The sequence below is a fragment of the Hypanus sabinus genome, chromosome 7, assembly GCF_030144855.1.
Source record: "Hypanus sabinus isolate sHypSab1 chromosome 7, sHypSab1.hap1, whole genome shotgun sequence".
NCBI lineage: Eukaryota > Metazoa > Chordata > Chondrichthyes > Myliobatiformes > Dasyatidae > Hypanus > Hypanus sabinus.
In genome coordinates this window covers 175,901,518-175,916,134 of record NC_082712.1, presented here as the reverse complement: position 1 = coordinate 175,916,134, position 14,617 = coordinate 175,901,518, and the positions used below count along the sequence as shown (strand labels likewise).

At 45.1% G+C, this 14,617-nt stretch overlaps 1 protein-coding gene across 1 annotated transcript; it reads right to left on the bottom strand.

Moving 5' to 3' along the window:
• Positions 1-580: 580 nt before the first annotated feature.
• Positions 581-14,306, bottom strand: olfml1 (olfactomedin-like 1). The gene is made up of 3 exons (XM_059976157.1): positions 13,960-14,306; positions 8,324-8,606; positions 581-2,355 (listed from the first exon to the last, which is right to left on the bottom strand). Exons 1-3 carry the CDS (start codon positions 14,113-14,115, stop codon positions 1,550-1,552), a joined length of 1,245 nt encoding a protein of 414 aa, XP_059832140.1. The 5' UTR covers positions 14,116-14,306; the 3' UTR covers positions 581-1,549.
• Between the last annotated feature and the right edge of the window lie 311 nt (positions 14,307-14,617).

The following is a 14,617-nucleotide window of genomic DNA, read 5'->3' as shown; positions in this document are numbered from 1 at the left end:
GTCCAGGAGCCAATGAGCACTATCTCGTTACTCTCTTTTGAGCTATTTATTCTTCGATATATTGTAACTTAGAGTGTTGGTCTGTACTGCTGCTGCAAAACCACAAACTTCAGGACATGCTTCAGTGATAATAATCCTGATTCAGATTCCGTGTAAGATATTCTATCAGACTCCTGACCTGTGCCTTATAAACGAGGGATGAGTTTGGAAAGCAGAAGAAAAAGGATTCTGCAGTTATTGGAAATCCAGAATAACACACACAAAACGCTTGAGGAACAACTCAGCACTTAAGAAAATGAATAAACAGTCAATTTTGCAGGTTATGATCCTCAGTCGGATGGAGTATAAAGCTGACAACTAATGGAGAAGTTGCAGGAGTTGCTGGCCGAAGAAGTTATCGATGGGAGTCGATGCCTTTGCAGCTTGTGCAAGGGGGTGGGGGGCTCATGGTTTTGATATTTCTTTCTTTCTATGGGGTTTCTTTGTTTCGTGGATGTCTGTAAAGAGGAAAAATTTCAGGTTGTATACTGGATATATGCTCTGATATTAAATGTACTTTGAAACACATACAAAACTGATGTCAGATTTAATTCATTTTAATTCTGGTCACCACATTATAAAACGGATGTGGACACTTTAGAGATAGTACAGAGGAAATTTACCAAGATGTTGCCTGGATTAGAGGGCGTGTCTTATGAGGATAGGTTGAGCGAGCGAGGGCTTTTCTCTTTAGAGTGCAGGTGGATGAGTGGTGACTTGAAGGAGGTATTCAAAATGACACGAGGCATAGGTCGAGTGGACAGCCAGAGTCTTTTTCCCAGGGCAGAAATGGTTAATACAAAGGGGCATAATTTATGGTGACTGAAGGAAACTATAGTGGGGGTGTCAGAAGTAAGTTCATGGGTGCATAGAATGCCCTACCAGGAATGGTTTTAGAGGCAGATACATGAGGGGCATTTAAGAAACTCCTAGGTAGGAACAGGGATGATAGAAAAAATGGAGACTTTACGTGGGAGGAAAGGGTTAGATTGACCTTAGAGAAGGTTAAAATGTCAGCACCTTTTGGTTGTATGGTCAACGACTTATTAGAGATGTACAAGATAGAGTGGATAGCCAAAGACGTTTCCCAGGGAAGAAATAGCTAATATGAGAGGCCAAAATTTTGTTGATAAGAGGGACATATAGGGTGGGATATCTGAGCTAAATCTTTTACACCGAAATTGGTGGAGTGTGGAATGTGCTGCCAGGGGCGATGGTAGAGGAAAATTCATTAGCAACATTTAAGGAACTCTTAGATAGGCACATAGATGTTAGAAAAGATGTAGGGCTAGGTGGGCGGGAGAAGTTAGGTTGATTTTAGAATAGGTTAAAAGGTCAGCACAACATCCTGGGTCAAAGGGCTTGTATTGTCCTATATTGTATGTTCTAGCTTGCCACAATGTTGTGGGCCGATAGGCCTGTACTGTTCTATATTCTAGAAGCTGGATAGATATTGCTCAGTAACTTAGGCCACTTCACATAAAGCACATATTAAAGATTAAGATGGAAGCTACTGGGAGTTGGGCGAGCTCTCAAGTTTTCTCATCGTGAAGAGCCTGTAGATCGTCTGGTAGCCACCATCCCAGGCATAAAGCTGCTTGTCCCGGGGGTTGTAGTGGATCATGGAGTGCCGACCATATCGCTTGGGGAAGTAGAGGACGGGCAGGTCGGCTTTGGTCACCACATCAGTCACATCGTAGAGGCACTGGATGTGAGAGCGGCTGCCGTGCTTTGTGTTGTAGACCACGTACAGGGTGCCACAGAGCACAAAGGCCGCCTCGGCCCCCCGGCTAGAGCATGGCGTGTCCCAGGAGTGCTCCACTGCTAGGCTGACATGGTCGATTTTGGTGAGCACGATGATGCCGTGGCCGTCACTCTCAGGCTCTGCATGAACAGCCCAGACGCCTTCCTCATCCGTTGCCAGGTCAATGAAAGTGTAGGGAGACAGCTGGTAGGCTGGGACCTGCCCGGCCCCCTGCAGCAGCATCCGGTCGCTGATTGTCCCGTTGCGCAAATTGTACTTGACAATCTGGTTGAGCGTTCCATTGGCATGGAAGTAGAGGTAGCCATCATAGGCGATGTGCCCCGTCCCCTGCCAGGCCACCGGCAGGGTCACTGTCTTGGGCGGCTGCTTCTGCGAGCGGACGGTGAAGGACTTGATCCCAGAAAACTCTGTGAGTGAGTTGCCATTGGTTCCACTGAAGAGATAAATCTTGTGGAAGTCCCGGATTGGATCCTTTATCCAGGAACCTTGAACCTCTCCCGTTCTCTTCACAATCTTCAGAGACTTGATACCTGTCAGTAGGGTATCACAACCTGCAAACAAAACCAAAGGGAAGTAAATCCTCTTAAAGAAGCAAGATTGAAGCTCTGCCATGGATGGTCCAAGCCAGCTCTGAAGGCGGGGGGGGGGGGGGGGGGGGTTGCATTAACAACGCCTTCCCGTAAAAACTCACAGTTACAGAAAGGCTAACAGAAGCTCCAAAGACCTTATCCTTGGGAGAGGAAGGGTCTTCACCTCAAAGACCCGAAGACCATAAGACATAGGAGCAGAATTAGGCCATTGGACCCATTGAATCAGCTCCACCATTCAATCATGAGATCCCCTTCATCCCCTTCTAAATGTCAGCCACTACAGACACAGAGCTATCAAGTGTTCCTCACATGATAACCCTTTCATTCCTGGAATCATCCTTGTGAACCTCCTCTGAACCCTCTCCAATGCCAGCACGTCTTCCTTTACATGAGGAGCCAAAAACTGTTCAGTTATAAAGCCTCAGCATCACATCCCTGCTCTTGTACTCTAGACCTCTTGAAATGAATGCTAACATTGCATTTGCCTTCCTCACCACTGACTCAACCTGCAAGTTAACCTGTAGAGTTAACAAAGACTCCCAAGCCCCTTTGCATCTCAGAGTTTTGGATTTTCTTCCCATTTAGAAAATAGTCTGCACATTTATTTCTACTACCAAAGTGCATGACCATGTGTTTCCAACATTTTATTTCATTTGCCAATTCCTTGCCCATTCTCCTAATCTGCCTGAGTTCTGCAGCTAAGTGTTTCCTCAACACTTCCAGCCCCTCTTTGTATCAGTTGCAAACTTGGCAACAAAGCCATCTATTCCCTCATCTAAACCATCGATATACAGCAGAAAAAGAAGTGGTCCCAACACTGACCCCTGCGGAACATCACTAGTCACTGGCAGCCAACCAGAGAAGGATCCTTTCATTCCCACTCACTGCCTCCTTCCGATCAGCCAATGTTCTAACCATGTTAGTAACTTTCCCGTAATACCATGAGTTCACAGCTTATTAAGCAGCCTCATGTGTGGCACCTTGTCAAAGGCCTTATGAAAATCCAGATACACAACGTTCATTGCATCTATCCTCAAAGAAGCAGAAGGCGATAGGTGAAACCAGGAGGAGCAGGGGTGAAGTAAAGAGCTGGGAAATTGATTGGTGAAAGAGATACAGAGCTGGAGAAGGGGGAGTCCAAAAGGAGAAGACAGAAGGCCAGCAAAGAATGAAAAGGGGGGGAGGTGATGGGCAGGTAAGGAGATAAGGTGAGGGATGGAAAAGGGGTTGGGGGTGGGTAATGCATTACTGGTGTTCGAGAAATTGATGTTCATGTCATCAGGTGGGAACACATAATTCTCCACATCTACCATTTCCAACAGGATCCCACCACCAAACACATCCTTCCTTCCCCCACCCCCCCACATTCTGCTTTCCACAGGGATCGCCTCCTACGTGACTCCCTTGTCCATTTGTCCTTCCCCACTTATCCTTGCAAGCAGAATAAGTGCTACATCTGCCTCTACAACTTGGAGTACTGTGCTCAGTTCTGGTCGCCTCACTACAGGAAGGATGTGGAAGCCATAGAAAGGGTGCAGAGGAGATTTACAAGGATGTTGCCTGGATTGGGGATCATGCCTTATGAGAATAGGTTGAGTGAACTCGGCCTTTTCTCCTTGGAGCGAAGGAGGATGAGAGGTGACTGATTGAGGTGTACAAGATAATGAGAGGCATGTGGATAGTCAGAGGCTTTTTCCCAGGGCTGAAATGGCTAGCATGAGAGGGCATAGTTTTAAGGTGCTTGGAAGTAGGTACAGAGGAGATGTCAGGGGTAAATTTTTTTATGCAGAGAGTGGTGAGTACATGGAATGGCCTGCTGGCGGCGATGGTGGAGGTGGAAATGATAGGGTCCTTTAAGAGACTCCTGGGTGGATACATGGAGCTTAGAAAAATAGAGGACTATGGGTAAGCCCAGGTAGTTCTAAGGTAAGGACATGTTTGGCACAGCTCTGTATTATGCTGCAGGTTTTCTATGTTCCTGTGCTTCTACTTCCTCCCTCACTACCACCCAGGGCCGCATACACTTCTTCCGGGCGAGGCGACACTTCACCTGCGAGTCTGCTGGGGTTATGTACTGTGTCCGGTGCTCCTGGTGTGGCCTCCTGTATATCGCTGAGGCCTGACATAGATTGGGAGACTGCTTCGCCTAGCATCTATGTTCTGTCTGCCAGAAAAAATGAGATCTCCCAGTGGCCACCCATTTTAATTCCACTTCCACTTCCTGTTCCCATTCCAGTATGTCTATCCTTGGCTTCCTCATCCTGATGAGGCCACATTCTGGTTGAAGGAATAACACCTTATGTTCCATCTTGGCAGCCTCCAACATAATGGCATGAACATTTATTTCTCAAACTTCCAGTAATGGCACCCCCCTCCTTCTCCATCCCCTTTTTCCTCTCTCACCTTATCTCCTTCCCTGCCCATCGCCTCGCTCTGGTGCTCCTCCCCACTCCTCTTTCGTCGCTGGCCTTCTGTCCTCTCCTGTCAGACTCCACTTTCTCCGGCCCTGTATCTCTCTCTTCAATCAACTTCCCAGCGCTTTACTTCACCCCTCCCCCTTCCAGTGTCACCAACCATCTTGTGTTTCTTCCTCCCCTCCCCTCACCTTTTAACTCTGCTCCTCATCTTTTTATCCCATCCTGCTGAAGGGTCGCGGCCCAAAATGTCGACTGTACTCTTTTCCATAGATGCTGCCTGGCCGGCTGAGTTCCTCCACCATTTCGTGTATGTTATTTGTGGTGATATTTTGCTTTATGTACTTTGTATGATATATGTTTTGTGGATGCACCATAGTCTGGAGGAATATTGTTTCGATTGCTTGTACATATATACTGTATGTAGTCAGTTGACAATAAGCTTGAATTTGAACAACAATCTCACAAATTTCCCATCTCAGTCTTTACTCGACCTACGTGGTTACTTAAGACCATAAGAAATAGGAGCAGAAATTGGCCATTAGGCCCGTTGAGCCTACTACACCTTTGAATACTATCTTGGCTGATCAGGCCATAGGCTCAGCTCCACCAACTTGCCTTTCCCCCTTAATTCTTAATTCCTTGATCTAACTGTTCAGGTGGACAGGACTCAAGAAGGGAAAGGTGTGAGCTGAGGAGATGGTACACTAGTGGAGCCATTTTTTATTCCGGTGTTGTGACATCGGAGGGTATAAAGCCAAATTTGGCTGTTGGTTTCAAGCCAAGGGGACCATGTATTATAAACGCAAGAGATTCTGCAGACGCTGGAAATCCAGAGCAGTGCACATACAAAATATTCGAGGGACTCAGCAGGTTAAGCAGCATCTATGGAGAAGAATAAACTATCGACGTTTTGATCTGAGACGCTTCATCAGGGCTGGAAAAGAAGAGGGAAGATGCCAGAATAATGAAGTGGGAGGAGGGAAAGGAGGCAAGTTGTAAGGTGCTAGATGAGGTCTAGAGGGTGGGGGGAGGGCGATGGAGTGAGAAGCTGGTAGATGGAAATGGTACACAGTTGGAGAGGAAGGAATCTGATAGGAGAGAATAGGAGAGAGGGAATGAGGAGGGGACACAGGGAGAGGTGATAGGCAGGTGAGGAGAAGAGAAGTGATACTGGACAGGGTACAAAGCCAAGACTGGCTGCAGGTTTCATGCTAACTGGACCACATGTTGCTGTTGCCCTGCTGATGTCGGTCCAGTTCAAGTGAAAAGATTAAAACGGAGAAAAAAATACGTAAGAAATTTCAAAATGATTCTGAGTTGAGGTTACATCTTAAAGTGTCATTGTTCAGTCAATGGATCTTTTGCGAAGTTCTCAGTTCAGGCCCTCTGCATCTGTATCCAGTGTACTTTCTGAAGAGGTGGGATATTGACACAGAGCTTTGGCCTTATGGCTTCAGTGACCGCAAGTTTGATCACAACCCTGGGTACTGTTCATATGGAGTTTGCAGGCTCACTCTGTGGGTTTCCCTTTGGTGCTCTGGTTTCCTCCCACATCCCATAGACGTGCAGGCAAGTACAGTAAGCAGGCCTCCTCGACATTGGTTAGACCCAACGAAAGTCAGGGCATCGCTTTGTCGAGCACCTTCACTCCACCTGCAACAACCGGGGTTTGAATTCCTTTCCCCACGCTCATTCTAAACTGCTGGTCAGTGGCCTCCTCTTCTGCCACAATGAGGTAACTCAGGCTGGAGGAAGCAGCATCTCGTATTCCGTCAGGTAGCCTCCAAACTGATGGCATGAACATCAATTTCTCTAACATCTGGCAATTTATCCCCTCCCCCTTCCCTCTTCTATTCCTCACTCTGTCTCCCCACTTACCTCTTCTCCTCACCTGCTTATCACCTCCTCCTTTCCTTTTCCCCATGGTCCACTCTTCTCCTCTTTCAGATTCCCTCTTCTTCATCCCTTTACGTTTTGTACCTATCACCATGCAGCTTCTCACTTCATCCCCCACCCCACATCCACCCATCATCTTCCACTGTGTACTTCTTCCCCTCCCCCACCTTCTCATTCTGGCTTTCCCCCTTCCTTTCCAGTCCTGATGAAGGGTTTGTCCTGAAATGTTGACTGTTTATTCACTTCTGTAGATGATGTATGGCTTGAGTTCCTCCAACACTTTGTGTATGTTACTCTGGATTTCTAGGGACCTAAAACTCTTGTGTTTACCCTTTTTTTTACTCAACTAAGTCAATGCTGTTTGACTGCATTAGGACTGTTTACTGAAACATCGGAATTTGTACAGATCCCATTCCGGTTTATTTTTAATTATAATGGTGCAATTTCTTAATTAACACTTCTACAAAGTGCTTAACTGGCTGTGAAGAGCTTTGGGACATCCATGGGTATAAAAGCCGTTGAACAAAGGCAGCCTTCCCTAGTGATTAGGCTGCCAGTTCTCTTCTTAACCATGAGAGCTTTATTTTATAACAAATACTGCACGGTAACAGGCCCCTCTGTCCTGACGAGCACGCGCCACCCAATTATACCCATGTTGACCTGTAAGGGAACACGAGTGAATCTGCAGATTCTGGAAATAAATAAAAACACAAAATGTTGGCAGAACTCAGCAGGCCAGACAGCATCTATGGGAGGAGGAAGTGACAATGTTTCGGGCTGAAACCCTTCGTCACTACCTCCTCCCATGGATGCTGTCTGGCCTGCTGAGTTCTGCCAGCATTTTGTGTTTTTATTGACCTGTAAGGGCCTGTTCTGCACTGTATCTCTAAGTAAAGAAAGAAAGTAATCTGATGGAGGAGAGTGGACTTAGAGAGAAAGGCAAGGAGGGGGGGGGGTATGAGGGGGACAGGAACAATTCAGAATCGGAATCAGGTTTAATATCACTGGCAAATGTCATGACATTTGTTGCTTTGTGGTGGCAGAACATTGCGATACATAATAATAAAAAGGTACAGATTACAATAACGTCAGAATGGGGAATGGAGATATAGAGAAGCGGAGGGGAGAAGTTACTGGAAGTTTGAGAAATCTATGCTCATGCTGTCCGGTTGGTTTCCCACATGGAATATGAGGTGTTGCTCCTCCAACATGAGTGTGGCCTCATCGTGGCAGTAGGAGAGGCTGTGGACTGATATGTTGGAATGAGAGTGGGAAGTTGAAGAGTTGGTTTTATTTATTGAGAGGCAATGTGGAATAGGCCTTTTGAGCTGTGCCACTCAGTAATGCCCGGATTTAATTGTAGCCTAATAATGGGAATATTTACAATGATCAAATAACCGACCAGCTTGTATGTCTTTGGAGTTTGGGAGGAAACCAGAACACCCAGAGGAAACCCACTCGGTCATGGGGACAACGTACAAACTCCTTCCAGGCAGTGGTGGGAATTGAACCCGGGTCCCCTGTACTGTCAATCATCGTGATAACCACCACACTACTGTGCCACTCAGTTTCTTGAAGGGAAAATAATTGCAGCAAAGTAGGTGCCCAACTCTCACCTGCGGACATACGGAACTTGGTCTTTCTCTTCTGCTCTTTTTGGATTTCCTCTTCGGCCGGCTTCTCATCAACCTCCAAGCAAGGTTGTGTAGGTTGCTGGGACTCCAGGTAGTCAATATCCTTCTCAATCCTCTCTATTCTGGATCCCAAAATCTCTACCTCATTCTTAAACTCAGATTTGTGGATATTCAGCCTGTCCAAGCGCAACATAATTTCTTTCCGGAACTCTCTGAACTCACTGACGTACTTGTTCATGTCTTGGTTGCGTTTTTCCAGCCTGTCCTGTGGATTCAGAATCAGAACGAGAATCATGTTATATCAATGGCATATATTGTGAAATCTGTTGTTATGTGGCAGCAGTACATTGTGGTACATAATAAAAACTATAAATTATAATGATATATATAATTGAACAGTGCAAAATGAACAAAAAAGGAAAGAAAAAGAAACAGAAAAAGAGATAAACTGATCATACTAAAAAGTGATCATATTACTGGAAGGCAATCACAAACAAGAGAAAATCTGCAGGTGCTGGAAATCCAAGCAACACACACAAAATGCTGGAGGAACTCAGCAGGCCAGGCAGCGTCTGTAGAAAAGAGTACAGTTGATGTTTACACAGATGCTGCCTGGCCTACTGACTTCCTCCAGCTTTTTGTGTGTATTACTGGAAGGGTTATTGGCACTCTCAGCTGTTTATGTTAACGTGAGTTCAGATCCCACAGCAGCAGCTTGGGAGTTCAGTGCTGAACAGTTAAAACACAAGAGATTATGCAGATGCTGGAAATCCAGAGCAACACACACAAAATGCTGGTCAGGCAGCAACAGTGGAGAGGATTAAACAGTTGATGTTTCAGGCCGAGACCCTTTATCAGGATTGGAAATGAAAGAGGGCAGAAGGCAGAATAAGGTGGTGGAGGGGGCGAGGGGAAGGAGTATAAGATGGCAGGTGACAGGTAAGACCAGGTGAAGGGGGAAGATGGATGGATGGGTGGGGGTGGGAGGAATGGAGTCGGAGCAGGGGATGATAAATGGTAAAGGTAAAGAACTGAAGAAGATGGAGTCTGATAGGAAAAAAGAGTGGATCATGGGAGAAAGGAATGGAGGAGGAGCATAAGAGAGAGTTTGGTGCTTTAAGGCAACCTGGAATTGAAATGAATTTAAATTTGGATTGTTCCATTCTCAGTAATGGTAAGCTTAAAAGTGCTCTATATTAATAAAGCCCCATCTGGTTCACTTATGCCCTTCAGGGATAGGAATTACGGAGAGACAGTAAACATTCTCGCAAATTCCCACAGATGTACTGTGAAGAGCATTCTAACTGGCTGCACCACCGTCTGGTATGTAAAGTTGCAAGCTCAGCCAGCTCCATCACAGGCACTAACCTCCCCAGTATTGGAAAAGGCAATGCATCAGAAAGGTGACAAACATCATTATGGACCCCCACCTCACAGGCCATGCCCTCATCTCATTGCTACCATTAGCAGGAGGTGCAGGAGCCTGAAGATACATACTCAACGATTCAGGAACAGCTTCTTCCCCTATGCCATCAGATTTTTGAATGGAGAGTGACCCCATGAACACGAGCTCAGCAAATTATCCATCTCTATTTGCACTACTTAATTAATTTAATATGTATATATGTATATATATTTCATTCATTATTATGTATGACAGTGCTGCATAACAAATTTCATGACATATGCCAGTGATACTAAGCATGATTCTGATTCTGCCAGGATTATTCCTCTCCACGGATGCTGCCTGATCTGCTGAGTACACCTGCATTTTCAGTTTGTTAGTCTTTCTTAGTTCGATGCCTCCACAGGGCTACTACTGAATATTAAGAAACGTATCGTTCGTTTGTTCATTTGTTCATTATGTGCCATGTCACATGACATGGACAATCGTGGTCTTTCCATGACCATGACTGTTTTTGGCAAATTTCTCTACAGAAGTGGTTTTGCCATTGCTGCCTCCTGGGCAGTGTCTTTGGAAGACGGGTGACCCCAGTCATTATCGATATGCTTCAGAGATTGTCTGCCAGGTGTCCGTAGTCGCATAACCAGGACTTGTGATGTGCACCAGCTGCTCATACGACCATCCACCACCTGTCCCCGTGGCTTCATGTGACCCCGATCGTGGGGCTAAGCAGGTGCTACACCTTGCCCAAGGGTGATCAGCATGCTAGCAGATGGAAGGAGTGCCTTACACCTCTTTTGGTAGAGAGATATCTCCACCTTAAAATTATGCCTACGCCTCTTGTCACCTTATACAGCTCTGGCAGGCTGCTTCTCATCCTGAAGAGAATTGCAATAGCTCACACGACCTCTCCTCATAAGACATGCCCTTCAGTCCAGAGAGTGTGTATAGAAATATCTGTCTGGATGGCATGCAAACAAACGCTTTGCACTGTATCTCATTTACGTGATAATAATGAGCCAAGTACCAAATATACTTTCTCAGAAGAATCAGTACAAACTTTCTAAGCTGAATCATCTTAATACCATTCAGTCATTCATTTCTTGGGGTGGCGTGGTGGAGATAACTCTGTACCAACCTCTGAAGATACCATAAGATCATAAGATATAGGAGCAGAATTAGGCCATTTGGCCCATTGAGTCTGCTCTGCTATTTCATCATGGCTGATCCATGTTCCCTCTCAGCCCCAATTTCCTGCCTCCTTCCTGTATCCTTTCATGACATGACTAATTAAAAATCTATCAACCTAAATATATGTAAACACTTAATCGCCACAGCTGCCGAAGAACTTCCTCCTCATCTCTATTCTAAAAAGATGCCCCTCTATTCTGAGGCTGTGTCCTCTGATTTTAGGCTCTCCCACCAGAGGAAACATCCTCTCCACATCCACAGTATTGAGGCCTTTCAACATTTGATAGGTTTCAATTAGGTCACACCTCATTCTTCTGAATCTCAGTGAATACAGGACTACAGCCATGAAACACTCTTCATATGACAAGCAGTTCAATCGTGGAGTCATTTTTGAAACCTCCTTTGAACCCTCTCCAGTGTCAGCACAACCGTTCTAAGATAAGGAGCCCAGAACTACTTGTGATACTCTAAATGAGGTCTCACCAGTGCATTATACACCCTCAACATGGCATCCTTGCTTTTATATTCCAGTCCACTTGAAACGAATGCCAACGTTGTATCTGCTTTCCTCACCACAGACTCAGCCTGCACATTAACCTTCAGGGAATGCAGCACAGGGAATCAATCCCAAGTCCCTTTGTGCCTCAGATGTTTGAATTTTCTCTCCGTTAAAAAGTAGTCTACCTTTTTATTTTTTCTACCTAAGTAGAAGAAATCCAGTAAGCATTGATCAAAGAATGTATGAATTCAGTATTAACAAAGAGTACTGTATTGATAATGGCTGAGGTCACCTGTCTTGTTAAGATCAGGAGGCAATGGCAAACCACTTCCGTAAAAAAATTGCTAAGAACAATCAAGACCATGAGACCCATCTCACACTACATGGCACATGATGATGTCACACAGCACGGCACATAATGATGTTACACAATAGACAATAGACAATAGGTGCAGAAGTAGACCATTCGGCCCTTCCAGCCTGCACTGCCATTTTGAGATCATGGCTGATCATCTACTATCAATACCCGGTTCCTGCCTTGTCCCCATATCCCTTGATTCCCCTATCCATAGGATACCTATCTAGCTCCTTCTTGAAAGCATTCAGAGAATTGGCCTCCACTACCTTCCGAGGCAGTGCATTCCAGACCCCCACAACTCCCTGGGAGAAGAAGATTTTCCTTAACTCTGTCCTAAATAACCTACCCCCTATTCTCAAACCATTCCCTCTGGTACTGGACTCTCCCAGCATCTGGAACATATTTCCTGCCTCTATCTTGTCCAATCCCTCAATAATCTTATATGTTTCAATCAGATCCCCTCTCAATCTCCTTAATTCCAGCGCGTACAAGCCCAGTCTCTCTAACCTCTCTGCGTAAGACAGTCCAGACATCCCAGGAATTAACCTCATGAATCTATGCTTCACTTCCTCTACAGCCAGGTTGTCCTTCCTTAACCCTGGAGACCAAAACTGTACACAATACTCCAGGTGTGGTCTCACCAGGGCTCTGTACAAATGCAAGAGGATTTCCTTGCTCTTGTACTCAATTCCCTTTATAATAAAGGCCAACATTCCATTAGCCTTCTTCACTGCCTGCTGCACTTGCTCATTCACCTTCAGTGACTGATGAACAAGGACTCCTAGGTCTCTTTGTATTTCTCCCTTACCCAACTCTACACCGTTCAGATAACAATCTGCCTTCCTGTTCTTACTCCCAAAGTGGATAACCTCACACTTACTCACATTAAATGTCATCTGCCAAGTATCTGCCCACTCACTCAGCCTATCCAAGTCACCCTGAATTCTCCTAACATCCTCATCACATGTCACACTGCCACCCAGCTTAGTATCATCAGCAAATCAGCAACACGGCACATAATGATGTCACACAACATGGAACATAATGATGTCACACAACATGGCACATAATGATATCATATGACACGGCACAAAATGATGATGGTAATAATTTTAAGATGATTGAAGGAAAGAAAAGGGAGTGATGTCAGAGGTAGGTTTTTTTACACAGAGAGTGGTAGATGCCTGCAATGCATTGTCAGGGGTGGTTAGTGAAGGCAGGTACATTAAAGAGACTCTTAAATGGGCACATGAATGAATGAAAAAATAGGTGGCTATGTGGGAGGGAAGGGTTAGATTGATCTTAGAGTAGGTTATAAGTTTGGCACAACATCGTGGGCAAAAGGCCTATATTGTGTTGTACTGTTCTACTTTTAATGCTTTGTAAATCTGTTTAACTAGCATTGGGGGCATCACAGTAGCGAAGCATAGCATAGTGATTCATATGAAATTATTACAGCAACTGGTGTCAAAGTTCAGAGTTCGGAGTTCATTTCCGGCATCCTCTGTAAGCAAGTTTTGATGTTCTTTCCCAGTGCTCAGGTTTTCTCCCACACTCTAAAGCTGTACTGGTTGGTAGGTTAATTGGTCATTGTAAATTGTCCTGTGATTAGGCTAGGGTTAAGTAGATGGGTTGTAGGGCCGGAAGGGTCTGTTCTGCACTGTAACTCTAAATAAATAGGACCATAAGTTCTAGATTGCAATGACTGTGTGTAAAACACTTCACATCTCCCTCTTGTTTATCAGCCAATCCTTATAGTCCTACTCCCTCTGCTTAGTAATCTTTCTTTTCTTGCTTGTTGAAGACCCCTTTAATAAACCCTTGAGCAACACATACAGCAGGTCATCCATGGAGAGGAATAACCAGTCGATGCTATGAACTGAAACTGCTCATCAACCGCAGATCTCAGCCCAAAGAATCGACTGTTTGATCCTCTCAACAGATGCTGCCTGACCAGCCGAGTTCCTCCAGCATTTTGTGTGTGCTGCTCTAGATTTCCAGCATCACAGTCACGAAATGTCATAGCTAACCAGAGGAGTGTCACAAAGACTGGTTAAAGGAGCAATGTGCAATATTGGCAAACAGGGTTTTAAAGGAATGAATTTCTTTTCTTGAGGTCTGTTCCAAGACACGGGAGAGAACCGGACTTTGACCATTTCACTTACCTCAAGTACCATGATGCGTCTCTCAAAGTATTGCATCAGCATGGTGTCATGTGTCATTCGCTGGGCTTGTCCAAGCACTTGAGTTAGAAGTAGAAACATCAATAGCCTTGGAGATGACATTCCTGGGAGTCTTCTTCCACAGACGTTGGAGAACATAATGAAACCCTAATTCCCGCTGTTTGTTTGGATTGAAGGATCTTAGATTTTGCTTTTGACTTAAGCAGGCACCAAGTTACAGTCCTTTGAATTTTATGCAGAGAATTTTGAAAAAAAGTAGATGGATTTGCAATTCCCAGACGCTGGAAGGGCAGGGCTTGGTGACTTAAGCAGATGAACCGTCCCATCTCCGAGTGAAGGGTGCATTTTTCAACAAGTCTGGATTCTTTCCCCTTCATGTCTTAATTATTTCCATGTGCTTGTGACTGACTCATGCAGACTCCAAACTTGCCAAATAAAACAGCAAAAGCCACAAGAAAGGAACAAGAGGAATTTTAATTGCACCCCAGGAACCAGACAAAACCAACAACTTGGCTGTACAGCCAGGAAACTAATAAACTGGCCCAAACAAAACAACAGTATGTGTTAAGCTCTAGATGTCCAGTAATTGCATTGAACATCTCTCCTCTTTAAGTCTGTGTCAAATTTTCTGCAGGTATAA